At 36.2% G+C, this 13,693-nt stretch overlaps 1 protein-coding gene across 2 annotated transcripts in view; it reads right to left on the bottom strand.

Annotated features, from left to right (window-relative positions):
- Window positions 1–1,056: 1,056 nt before the first annotated feature.
- Window positions 1,057–13,693, bottom strand: part of LOC117972607 (mucosa-associated lymphoid tissue lymphoma translocation protein 1-like) — a 43,640-nt gene continuing 31,003 nt past the window's right edge. For both annotated transcript variants that reach the window (XM_058995537.1, XM_058995545.1), the window contains 7 exons: window positions 11,987–12,164; window positions 11,687–11,761; window positions 11,161–11,288; window positions 10,117–10,266; window positions 6,748–6,905; window positions 6,122–6,247; window positions 1,057–2,519 (listed from right to left, as the gene is read on the bottom strand). In XM_058995537.1, the coding sequence (XP_058851520.1) occupies window positions 2,034–2,519; window positions 6,122–6,247; window positions 6,748–6,905; window positions 10,117–10,266; window positions 11,161–11,288; window positions 11,687–11,761; window positions 11,987–12,164 (1,301 nt within the window). In that variant the 3' untranslated portion in view covers window positions 1,057–2,033. The remainder of the gene's footprint in view (window positions 2,520–6,121; window positions 6,248–6,747; window positions 6,906–10,116; window positions 10,267–11,160; window positions 11,289–11,686; window positions 11,762–11,986; window positions 12,165–13,693) is intronic.

Here is a 13,693-nt window from a genome sequence, read left to right as displayed (position 1 = left end):
TAAATAAAAAGAACAACTTAAAATTGACACAAAAAGCGCCTGCCATCCTGGCAGACAGACGTGTATAAAAAAACGTTTTTTTCTCATTAACGATAGACATTCTAGCAACTTGATGACAGTATTACCTTACTATAAGTACACATTTTATTTGAGTACACACAGTGTAATGTCTATAAGATGCTTTGTGACAGCTTAACCGCAATAAAAATGTTTTTGCATATTTATTTGTTTTCAAATTGTGGCAATACTTTTTTGGAAATGTCCCTGGATTTATCTAAATTTGACCTTTAATCTTAGGTCATGACAATGTTTTTTTTTTTTTTTTAATTATTATTTATAGACATCATTTTTGTAGTAATCTGTCTATATTTTTTGGTTTTTCAGAAAAGTATTAGATCTACCTTAAAGTCCTTTATAAATGATTTCATTTTTTTCTGTTTATACCAATTTTCAAGGATGTGTTCAAGACAAACACAGCTTTAAAATAGTAAATAATTGCTGCAGTGTATACCGTGTATCTATCTTACAAAGAAAAGTATAAATATAACACCAGGCTTAAATATTCCCCATTGCATTTCAATGATTACCTGCCCCCTTGTGGAATGTCTGGGAGGTCACATCTAAAGATTGTTTGCCTTGCTTCCAGCAAAAACAAATAGAACAACGTTTCACCAGTTTGCTGTTTGCTGCATCAATTTGCCTAATTTTTTCAATAGTGGTGCAGAAATGAAAAACAACATTTAATTTTTGGTTATTTCCTCTGTGTAAATCCAGCAATAAAAAAATAAATAATTGAAAGTACTGTATTTTTATATGGTTACTTGCTAGTTCTTTAGCATTACCTGGCGTAACACACAGCACATTTATTTTTTTCTTATTGAAATACCCATCTAAAGCATCACATGTGTAAGTGTTCTAAAATTCTAAAAACTGCTATCAAAACTAATTAAATATTTAATGGATTTGTTTATGGAAATATGAATTTGTTGAATCAAAAACAAATAAAACCATTTACAAAACAGTACTATGAAAAAAGAAAAAAAAGACAACACCTAATAGAATGGCAGTTGTTTAAACAATAAAAGACAAGCAGACAAACTTTGTTTCCAATTACAGGAGACATATTTGAAGAAGCAATAAACAAAATTGCTCAGCAGACTCATGGAAGCTGACCTTTAGCCAGCAATGCCAGCGCATAATCAAAACCCATGACAAATGACTTGTCACTGGGTCTATCTATAGGTATTTGAATTAGGATTGATTTGTACAGATCCTCATTCCTGTTTAATATATCTGTACATAGGATACTACTAAAGATCAATCTTCCTTCCTGTTGTTACAGTTGTAAGTTATTCTAAAGTCTAAAAGTCAACCTTTAGCAGACACTTAACCCTCAGCGGTATACTGTATTACTGTCAGAAAATATTATTTCAAAAGCACCAGGCAACCAGCGCTATTTGCTACTGAAGCTTGTCCAGTTCTGTCTTAGTGCTGGTTCAAATGTTAGAAAGTGGATAAAACACCAGCAGGGTTTTCCACTGGAAATAAAAATAGACCCCAATGTCTGTTGATTTGAATATCAGTTCTTAAAGAGTAATTCACTTCAACATTATTATTATTATTTTTTATTTTTTATTTTTTTAAGTTAGTAATCATTCTGAGTGGTTCAAATTATAATTACTCAAATTACTTCTGTAACTCAACTGTAAGTCTGTGCTAAGGTGCTTTCACCGGAGTTCAAGAAATCCTAACATCCCACATACAGCCCAATGATTACAAATCATACAGACATAATTCCCAATTTGCTAGTACTTTACTATAATTACATACTGGACAACCATTGTTTATAATTCCCTTTCAATTGATACAAGTAAAAGGAAATTAGTCAAAAGTTCCTAAAAATATACTCCCTTCTATTACTTATCATAAATAATTAAGGGAAAACCAATGCTAAACAAGATATTAGTCAGTAACATATGGGATGTACAGTTCATTGTCTGTACGCCTTAACCATGGTCTCAGTTGTGGAATGTTTATAAGTATCTGTTATTAATTTCAAGGCTGTCAATAAAGCTCGTCTGCAGCTCGTTTATGTCAGCAGTAGTCTCAATGGGAATGTTAACTCTGCTAGCAGAAACTGTGTAAGACTCCCCCTCTTGGTTGTAAGAAGACAAATTGGAATACATGCAGCATTCGTTATCCACAGGCATCGTACCACCCATGGTCATGAGAGGGTGGTTGTGGTGGTAGACCCCCAGGTAGGAATTCTGATAGTGCTGGGGGTAGTGCTGGTGATAGTGGGTCTCCACCCCAGGGCTGTGGGAGGGGCTATGGGCGGGGCTATGGGAAGGGCTATGTGGCATGTGACAGGTTTGAAGGCAGCTGTTTCTTCTGACCATGCGGTGAATGTCTAACTTGGCAATGAGGGGCTTCCCAATGTTGACCTCTGTTCTCCAGTCCACCAGATCATCCATGGAGTTGAACTTGCCCTGTAGGCACACCGTAAAGGAAAGCTGCCCCTTAAAAAAAAAAAAAGGAATTAGTGTGTGTGCTGTCCATATTGTGCTTTACAACACAAAACCAGTAGGGTAAATCCATGGCAAAACCCAGCAGAAGCACAGTAAAATCATGGAAAAAATGTAGTGAACTGCAAACCACTGAGGGGTAGATGTACTAAAGTGTTGCGCCTGTCGCAATAATCGCAAACCAGTTGCAAACGATTTGGAAGTCTAGGGTGAAATGTACTAAACATGCGCAATGCTGTTAGCGACCTTTTAGGGAATGCTTTGCGGCAGCAGTTTTTATTTGTGTTTCAACCTTAGATGAATATGTAATTATGGGCGTTCCTGCATAAATTCACAAAAATGGGGTGGAGATAGTGCAAATCACGGTTCTCAAATATTACAATAAGATGTACTAAAGCTGCCGGCAATTGCGACACTTACAATTACATCAATTTAAGAATTTTTGAAAGCATGTTTTAAACAGTCGCAATTGTTGCTGGCATACCCAGTCCGCTTTTTCTTGTGCGTTTCCAGTTGTGCTCAATGCATTTTTGAGGCGAACACCCAAGTACCTAATTTTCACTAAAGGCAGGGTGTACTTACAAGCCTTGAAAACAAATTTCTATGACATTTCTGGTTTCCCCACACATGTGCCACTAACCCCTCCAGCTCATTCTGAGCATCTGTATAGGATCTATTTTGTGTTAATTCTCTAGGCTACTAAGTAGGCCAAGTTAAAAATAATAATAATAATTAAAAAAAAAAAAAATAATAATAATAAAAAGCTAAAATCATGTAGTTTCAATTTAAAAGAATCTTTTATTTGCATTGTACACAATGCAGCAGCAGGATTTATTTTGTGTTACTGGTAGGCTAAAGTAAAAAGCGCTAGGTATTCATTTGATTTTACTACTATACTGTATACTGTATAGGCCTACTGTATAGATTTATATTTTTACATAATGTAATGTGTAGCCTACCCAAAACACATTAGTGTTATTTCAGCACAATGATTTACATCTAAAATGTATTGAATCAGACACCTCCTTATGTCGGACAAACATGTCCGGTTTAGCGAGAGGCTACTGTATGATTATGAAAAGCTTTTTGGAGGTGAAGGTGGGGGCCCCACTATAGAATCTAATGGGATTAAACTGACTTTATTTTTTTTATATATATATATATATATATATATATATATATAGCAGTATTAAAATAGGTAATATGAAGACGGAACAGAATGCACTGTACAGATGACGTTTACATTTAACAAAAATTTATTTTGTTATTTTGATTCTTGCACCAACTCCCACTCAACTCCTGCTATTTATTTGAACAATGTCGCACGACTCTTGCAATGCTAGAGATCTCGCTAAGGTGACGCAACAAATATTTAAATTAGTATATTGCGGCTCTCTATTCATTAACATATTTTCTCTTAGTACATACGACAAAATGTATACTTTGCGAATTATCACAACAAAAATGCAAATTGCGGTACATTTGCACTGCGATGGCCCATCTTAGTACATCTACCCCCAAGTGCCATGGAAACCTCAAATAAAGGCCCTGTGCTACAGAAAGTGAGTTTGGTCGATAAGAAAAATATCAACTGGAAAACATACTGAAAATGTAAGTGCACGGTGTACAAACAAAAATGTATGTTTGACATACATCCATACATACATACATCCATACATGCCCCTTCAAATGGTAAAAAAAAACATTGAAACTCTCTGTAAACATTGTGTGATTTTCCTGTGTATAATCTAAGCTCTGAATCAACACAGGATTAACTCTTAAAATGATGCTGTACACAGCTGGTGTACATCAGCAGTTTGCAATCACCAGCCTTGTCATTCGACCTTGTGATGCGTGGGTATAGCGCTTTGCCATCTGTGAAAATTGAGCAAAACTATCAAGTTGTTCTCAAGTGTAACTTCTTGTTATCTGGCTTTCTGCTGACCTTGGTGAAATGAAAAAGAAACACAGATGTTAACTGTTACTGTGCTTTGTCTCACACCATGTATCACGCTAGGGAAATAATACCAAACCTGGTCAAGGAAATTTCGTAAGCTAGCTGTTTATCTGTGCTGTACAAAGTTTCTTAGCTCAGAAGAGAAACATCTACACTGATGCCAGCTCAGACATACCATCTCTGTACCAGGGCAGCTCAGAATACCATCAGCTGAGACCTGTGATCACTGTTTTATTACCTTTGATTTACTTTGTTCCTGAATAAACTCTTTTGATTGAAACTACCTGAAGAAGACTGCTTATTATTTTTAAGAATAAATCAAACCTTTACAGGAGCTTCCTGCTCAGCCCATACACACTGTGACAGGTTTGAACTCACTGCCGTCTTTTTTTGTTACCGGTAAGAATTTGATAATATTTTACCAAGTCAAATTTGGTTTTCTTGGACGTGTTTACATGTTCTTGTTGAGCAATAAAAGTTTTTCGAACATCGGTGTTGGCTTGGTGTTAAAAACGGGACAACGTGATGAGTTTGAGACAAACGGCTTTTGCTCCAGCTAATCTTGATTGACAACTGTGCAATATGACTTTCTGACGTCACAAAAGTGCAATACGACTTTTTTTTTTTAGCATGGGCCAAAGGTTAATTATAGCTACTATCCATGTATCCATATATATATATATATATATATATATATATATATATATATATATATATATATATATATATATATATATATATATAACATAATACATGTGCCAACTAATAATCTGTACTGTATATTAGCTTGTATTTGTAAACCTCTGATGTCACTAAAAAGGGCTGGAAAGGGTTAAGACAAACCTTATAATGATTTTAATTTTCATTCATTAAAGGGGCAGTCAAATTGAAATACACGCAGGTATCTTGTTTTAAGAAAGGATCCCTTGCAGGGAGGAGGAACAGCCCAAAGGCTTGCTAAATAAAACTACAGATAAATAAAACTATGTCAAGGAGATGATTTGTTCAGCTGATGTTTTCATCTGTGACTGACGTTATTATGGTTGTGTATTTAACTATATGGATGAATTACTTTTCTGTATCATGTGTCTTTAAGTTATTTATAATTGGTCTCAGTTTTATAAGGACGTACGGCCTTCGGTATTTTTTTCAGTATTACACTCAAGGTTGGAGGATGTTAATATCATCAGGCTTTAATCACTAACTAGGACCCTCTCTGGCATTGTACATTATTTTGCTCTACATGCAGTTAAATATTGGATTTTTATAACCATGGTTCTCAAATTATACTAACTCAGAGGTGGTACTTAGATATATTGAATACCCCCCCTGTATCTCAAATGGTTTCTGAGATTTATGTTGTTGCACCAGCCGAATTACTAAAACATAAAATATTCTTGCATACAACATTATTATTATTATTATTATTATTATTATTATTATTATTATTATTATTATTATTATTATTATTTATTTCTTAAGAGACGCCCTTACCCAGGGCGACTTCCAGTTGTATACAAAAATTACATATCAAGAATTACAGTACAATAAAGAGCAAGATACAAAATACAATAGAAAAACATAGAACACAGAACATCCGTACTACGTTTAGCAAACCCCAATAATACCTTACACATACTTTGAGTTTCTGCAGAGAGCTCAACCTGGTGTACAGACAGTGTTCTGGGAGGCTCTTGGACAGCAAATAGCTGCCTGTTTCTTCTGGGGTTACTTTGTTAGTCTCCTTGGGGTCCACATCTAGGTCCTGTAAATATAAAAGGCAGCTGTTAAGAACACGTAAAATCAATAGTAAAATATATATTTGTAATTTCTTTGCTCCACATTTACATTGAGCAATTAACCCAATATATTTTCTCACCACTTGTCCCAACTGAATAAAAGTAAAGATTTAAATGTTTTATAACAGCTCAAGTTCAGCGTATCTAGTGAAAGAGAGAAGCTCCTGTGCATTAATTACACACATCCAGTGGCTTAATAAAACGTGGATCGGAAATAAAAAAGTGGGTGAATTATGATATATTAAAGGCAACATTTTTACATTTTCTGCAATTTTACTTTGACCCCAATTACATTGTACCACCTCCTACCAATAACCAAATTCCTGAGCTCACTGCTTTGCAATGCGGAGGCAGTCATATCAGTTTCATTTTTGCATAATTTAATTTTACATTTCTTTGAATTGTATAAATCGAGTTTTGGTTTTTAGACACTGGCAGACATCTGAAACTACTGAAAAACTCTTACCGGTGTGAAATTTGTAACGTACGCCTCACAGGATGTCATGTCCTCTGGCTTTTTCACAATGCTAGTGTAAATCACCATGACATTAGAGAACTCTGCAGCAAATCCCAGCTTAATCTGGACTCCACAGTCAAACTCCAGGCACATACTTTCGGGAAGTTCTGCAAGAGTAAAGGGTCGAGTGCACATTGAGAGGAGTTTATCATACATGCCATGTTTTTTTTTTATTTTTTATTTAATTTTACTTCCTTTTTTCTCCTTTTTTCTCTTTTCTTTCCAAAATGTGGTCCTTAATTAAGTGAAGGAAGAAGGAGGATGTTTGTGTATGTATGGGGAGATTGTGTGTGTGTATGCATGTGTATGTATAGAGTGTGTTACTATAGTGTTGACATACTCTCGATAGGTATATACGTAATCTATGTTTAGTAACTATACTCTTTTTTTGAGCTATACTCCTGAAAATAGTATGAAGTGTTTTTTTTTTTATTATTGATTCATTCATTATTATGATTATTATTACTACTAGTTTCTCTATTTGTTTTTGATGGTATGGTGGAAAATGTTACTAGACAGTTGATGACCTGTCCTGCACCCAACCACTAGATGGAGCTGTTTAAACAGATTTTTGTTTGGTTTATTACTCTATTGACTTGCTCCTTACTTACCTGTTATTATATATGCTCACTGGTTGTGTATGTTCTCTACATTCCTTCTATAATGATGGCACACTCAAGTAGTAGGGCCTGCAGAGCAGGTTGTAATGTTAACTTTGTAAGCTGGAATGTCAGGGGACTCAATCATCCAGTGAATCACAATAAAGTCCTATCCCATCTCCAACAACTTAAGATGAAAATTGCGTTTCTCCAAGATACGCATCTTCGCACATCCGATCATATCCGCATACGTAAGGCACATGGCAACAAGGCCAGTAAAATTCTAGCGCAACAGCTAAGCCAGTGCTCAAACTCATACTCAGCCTGGCACGATTCCGTTGATCAACAGGAGATCAACAACCAATTCACTGTATTCATTTTTTCAGGACCTTGTTATTCCTACCATCGATCCCCACTCCAAAGCTCACCTGGAAGAGCCCTTTGCCATTGAGGAAATTAATCAGGCCATTAAATCAATGCAGAGCAGCAAGTCATCTGGTCCTGATTATTTTCCCACAGAGTGTTTACATTAATTCTCCCCTCAACTCTCCCTCTGCTATCTTCTGTATTTTCTGAATCTTTTCTTTCTTAGTCCTTGCCTCTGACTCTTTGCCAAACTTCAATATCATTGTTATTAAAAAAGAACAAGGACCCCCCTGATTGCAGCTCATGCCACCCTCCTTAATATTGATATTAAGATTCTAGAAAAAGTGCTGGCCCATCGCCTTGTCAGTTGTACTTCCAAAATCTCCTAAGACCAGACGGGCTCTATACAAAACAGGCACTCTTTTTTTAATCTTCGGTGCCTGCTCAATATTATTTACTTCGCCACCCCAGAAGTTCTTGTCTCACTTGATGCTGAGAAGGCCTTTGATCTATTTTCCACCCTTCAGAGGTTTGATTTTGGCCGTAACTTTATATCCTGGATTTAGTTACTTTACACCTCCTCTTGCCTCTGTCTGTACTAACAACACTTCCTCCAAATATTTTCCACTCCATCGCGGCACAAGACAGGGCTGTCCTTTTTCAGCCTTACACTTTGCTATTGCCATTTAACCTCTATCTATCTTTCTGCATGGCAGATGAGCACGGTGTGGTTGAGGGGGGGGGGATGAGCATAAGTTTTATCTTTAAGCAAATTATATTATTTTGTGCATTTCTGACACCACATCCTCTCTGCCCCATGTTGTTTCTATACTAGATCAATTTGGCAAAGTATCTGGGTATAAACTGAATCTCCATAAGAGTGAATTGTTCTCCAGCCGCTCGGCTGCCATAAATTATCTTCTCTCCACTTCTTGCTTCCAAAGTATTCCAGTGTTCATCCCCAAATCCTTTTTCAACTCACTTGATCAAAGTATCTCCTACTGATTCTATACTTGAGTGTAACCCAAAACTGCAAAGGCATGATTTCAAAAATATACACCACTATTTTCCCCCTACATTGCCCTTCACCTTCCAGAATTAAATTGTTGTGGGAAGCAGATTTAGGTTGGGAGTGAATCCTGTCTCAGGTTCATTCCTCCTCTCTCTGTGCCAGACATGGACTGATACAATTTAGACTAAATTGGCTAAGATCTTCCCATATTTGTATCGAACCTGTGACAGATGAAAGCAGGGTCCACCTCCCTTAAACATATGTTTTGGTTATGTCTCGGGTTGGCTCCTCCACTTATTGCCCTTTTTGGTGTAGTGCCCAGTGACATCCCTCTGACCAAGTTGCAGTCAGATTCCCTGGCCTTTGCGACCTTGCTTGCCAGACGCCTAATTCTGTTTAACTGGAAGCAAGCTGCCCCACCCTTTCACATCCACTCGGTTAGGTATGTCATGCAATTCCTTATTCTTGAAAAAACTTAATTCACATTTAAAAAGAGAAAAATTATACATAGCATGGCAGCCCTTTTTAACATTCTTTGAACATTCCAGCTTCCCCTCACTCCTTGAGCCAGTTGAAGATCTGCTAAAAGCTTTCTTCTACCCAATGTTCTTTGCATCCACTGAATGTGACTCTCGGTTTTCAGTTATATATTTTTTCTCTTTCTTCTCCTTTCCCACTTGTTTCTCTGTCCTTTCTCTATCGCCTCTTTATTTTCCATCAATTGCAGTGTGCATTTAAGCTTATTTTATTGTGTAATTTGTTTCCCACACTGCCGATAGCTTTCTGTAAATTTACTTCTGTTGATAATAAACAAAGTTATAAAATAACCTAAAAAAAAAATGAAAAAAGTCAAGTAGACAAACATTTCAGCAAGTGCCCTCTTCATTGTACAGTTTTGGCTAGTCATGGCTGATTTTACCAAAAAAAAATTAAAAATAAATACAGTTTACCATTTTTTTTTTCGTTTATTTAGTCAGAATAATTTATTAAAATCTTAAATATTCCTTTTGTAATTTGTTATAAAATAAGAAATAAATAGGTTTTCTAAGATTACATTTTTTAAAGAAAATATTTTTGGGGGCAACACAGTTTGAACATTACTTAGTGTTGTTAAAGAAGTCTAGAAAAGAATATTGGACAATATTGGACTATAAACAGACACTTAAAAAAACGGAATCTTTCTGATGCTCATTGTGTAAATCAAGTTTATCAGGCACTGTTGGAATGCCCTCTGATAGATCCATTTCATTTTTATTGGCTTCCTAAAAGTGTGGTGAAACCAGATGATTCCATAGGAACAGCAAACTTTGCCATTGTTTGAATGAATACTGTGTACCGTACCATGAGCCTTTTCCCATTGCAGATTGCGTGCCATGATTTCCTCCGAGCAGCCTGACGACTGTATGGGGTCAGTTAAAGCCCTCTTCTCTGACAAGCTGCTGCGGATCTCCAAAGCCTGCTTCCCTTTGGTTGGATCAAACGTGCCCATATCTACAAAAAACAAACATTTGTTTACTGTATTACAGTAGAACCTGTCATATACAATACCCTCTATTAACCGATGGATCTCTGGTGGCATGCGTCATGTACATATGCTGCTGCCAACTGAACGATACTGATGTAAACTGATCAATGCACATATTATTATGGATCTAAAATAGTACATTCAACTCTTAGGCAGACAGAATGGATTCAGTTGCAGATAAGGAATTTGTTTAGGAATTCAGTTTTGCTTTTTACATGCTCTCACATTAGGTAACTTCCCAGTTTAACCATGATGAATAAAAATAAACAAGAAAGCAAGGGATTAATTGTTCATTTATAATGCTCCGATGTTAATAAAGCCACTACAATGTAGTGTAACGACTCCCTCTGAGTTACGATATTTTAACATATCTGATGGACCCCTGGAGCCAATTCAATCATATTCGTAGCCAATTCAATCGTATTCAGGTTCTACTGTATTCATTTTCTGAAGCACATGTTGAAGTATATCACAAAATACATCACCATTATATACAACACATAGTATGTATGGATTTCTGTGCTTAAAAATGTAAAATATTTAAACAGGATGCAGAGCCTACACATAAATGGGTATTTAAGTGACCATTTCGGAATTCAGTTTCTCAGATTTAGTGTTTGAGTAGGGGGTCACCCAAGCGTTCATTAAAAACACTTTTCCACCACTCCACTTACAGTAGTCCAATTAAAAAGGGGTGTGCACATAGTGGAAAGTCTTTTCTTTCGAGTTTAGGTTTCTGGCTTCCCAAATGTACCACCCACAATTTCAACTTCATCAACTCTGTGGTCTTTTATATTTTACAGTTAGGCTGGTTAAAAGTAAAATGGTTTGACTTCAGCAAACCCTGGGGCCTCACATACCTTCAGCCACTTTGTCCAGAAGAACAGTAATCTTCTCATCTTCCAGCAAGCGTTTTTTGAGGAATTTGATAAAAACACCATTTGTGAATCCTGTTGAGTTGAGCTCAAATGCTTCAGCATCTTGACACCTTTTAAAGTTAAACAGTGGTGCGTTTTCATAAATATACTGAAATAGAATTGACTCTGTATAATTTGAACAGGCCCATTCACTTCTAAAAGGCGAATGGCATTTTCTATGTTTAAAATGTGTGGTTTGTTCCCATCTTATTCATTTTACAAAACATATATGACGTAGCATGTACATACCATGTACATTTCTTGTGCTACAGAAAGTGTGTGGCTAAATCATATCTTAAAAGGGTGGGTCATTTTCCTTACAGCCCTTAAATAGCATTGGTGTAAAATTGGTGTCTACATTGACATGGACAGCCCTCTACAGAGCATGAGTACCAATAATGTATGTGGTAACTGGAAGGGTAACTGCACCATTTATAAAAAAACAATAATGTGCACAGCAGGAACTTACGTTGCATATCCAAAGACAATATTGGCGGTCACCCTTAAGGCCTCTACATTAGGTATAATGTCATCATAAACATTCCTGCAATAAAAAAAAGAAGAAAAACAAAGGATTTCCTTTAGGCACACCCTTACAAGACTTGTGTCACAGTTGCTTTAATATGGTAGATCAACCAATGGGCCTGTCATTCAAAATTGAACTCTGGCTTAACTAGCTGTCATGACCTTTGGGGCCTTTAGAGAACAGGCTTGTGGATTTAATATTTAAAATTAGGCAATTAGGTGGAATTAAGGACTGATGCCTTACCTTTTCCTGCACATATCCAACAAGAAGACATTTAAGCCAGTCTCCTTCTCCTGCATCAGTTTCAAAATACTCTGGACACACAGGCAGTTTGCAGATCTATAGGGGTTGGGGGCATCAACAGGAACCATGAAACTGTTGCCATAGTTCTCATACCCATGACCAGCATAATAGAGGAGACCTGAGGAAAACAAAAACAAAGTAAGAAGGCTGGGTTATCCATCTCCCTTTATTAAGGTGTGTTAAAAATGCCTCTTTGTTAAGCTTTTTTAAGGCAACTTTTGCAGTATTTGGAATGATTATACAGTATGCGTCATCAATAAAAGGAAAATATGAAGGCAATTAAATAAAATTAGATTATAGCATTGTAGTATCTATTTTTGACCCTGAATAAAATAAAAGTTGTATTTATGGCAAAGTACCAAAATCAATGTTGGCTTCACAGATACAACGGCTCTCTTTCTTCTAAGTTTATAAGTAGGCTTCCTTGTTAAATGTCGAATTCCCAAAAAATATGAGTTAGACTGAAATAAATTTATATACGATAAACGTTGTTAAAACCACTCCCTATTTTTTTTTTCACCAAAATTAATCATTTAGTAATCCTCTCTAGCTTGTGTAGTTTTTATATTTGCTGTCTGTCCCTCCATTCCACTCTGAATGGCTGGGGGTCGCTGTCAATCATCTCAGTGGTTTGTTAGTAGTGTAGTTTCACCCTGTTCTGACAGATCTCGTTGACTGAAGCAGTACTAGAATGCTCTCATTTGTCAGCTACAGTGCCTGTCACTCATAGCGCCTACTTTGAAATTAGCAGGTTAAGGTTTAAGTAAGCTTTTGCTTTAAGTATACAGTGACAGTTTAATTTGAAAATGGGGTGCAAGAGAAAAACACTGAATGAATATTGTGCACAATACCCTGGCCGACGGCTGAAGTCTCCGCGGCATGCCTTGCCTTCCAGTGACTCTGAGTCTGGCTGTGGTGAAGCAGGAGAGGGAGCTCAGACTCCGAATAATAAGTGCAAGTTAGTTCTGTTCAACTATCTAATGTTTTGTTCTGTGCATATTATTTTTACTTGTAAACTTATGCTATAAAGGTCTGTGTAATACACTTGTATATGCTGCATTTACTACGGTTATTTGAGGCATTTTTTAAATGTATATCTCAGCTTTGACCAAACATTATTTCAATTAGAATGTCGGTAACCATGGTTTTGTTACATGCTGAATATGATAAAGGGGTTTTGCTAAATGAGACGTTTTTCAATGGCATAAAAAGTATTTTTTTTTAAAGCATAAAGGTCGATTTCATCCATTCTCTGCTTGAATTGAAAGATAAAGATCGAAAAAAACCTGGTAAATTCTTTCTAAAATAAACGTCGATATCAATCGTCGATTTGGCAAAAAAATAATAATAGAATAGTAGCAAGCCTACTTATAAGCATTTCATTCTAAAGGACATGAGAACATTTTATGGTTTAAAGGGCTAAGGAGTGTATGTGTCCCCCAAATAGGAACTTTTTTCTTAAAGAGTCAGAATTTCACCCAGGTTTTTTAAGCATATACTTATTATTCAAAAAGACAACTGTTGTTTTAAGGCTATGGGCTATCGTGACGTGAGCTATGCAATAAAGCTCCCAGCCTTCTATTAAAACACATTTTTAAATGCACTCTGCTGTGGTTGACATTCCTGCAGCTCCTATTTGTCCTGTGA

The sequence above is a fragment of the Acipenser ruthenus genome, chromosome 2 (genome assembly GCF_902713425.1).
Source record: "Acipenser ruthenus chromosome 2, fAciRut3.2 maternal haplotype, whole genome shotgun sequence".
Taxonomy (NCBI): Eukaryota; Metazoa; Chordata; class Actinopteri; order Acipenseriformes; family Acipenseridae; genus Acipenser; species Acipenser ruthenus.
This window is presented reverse-complemented; position numbering and strand designations above follow the sequence as displayed.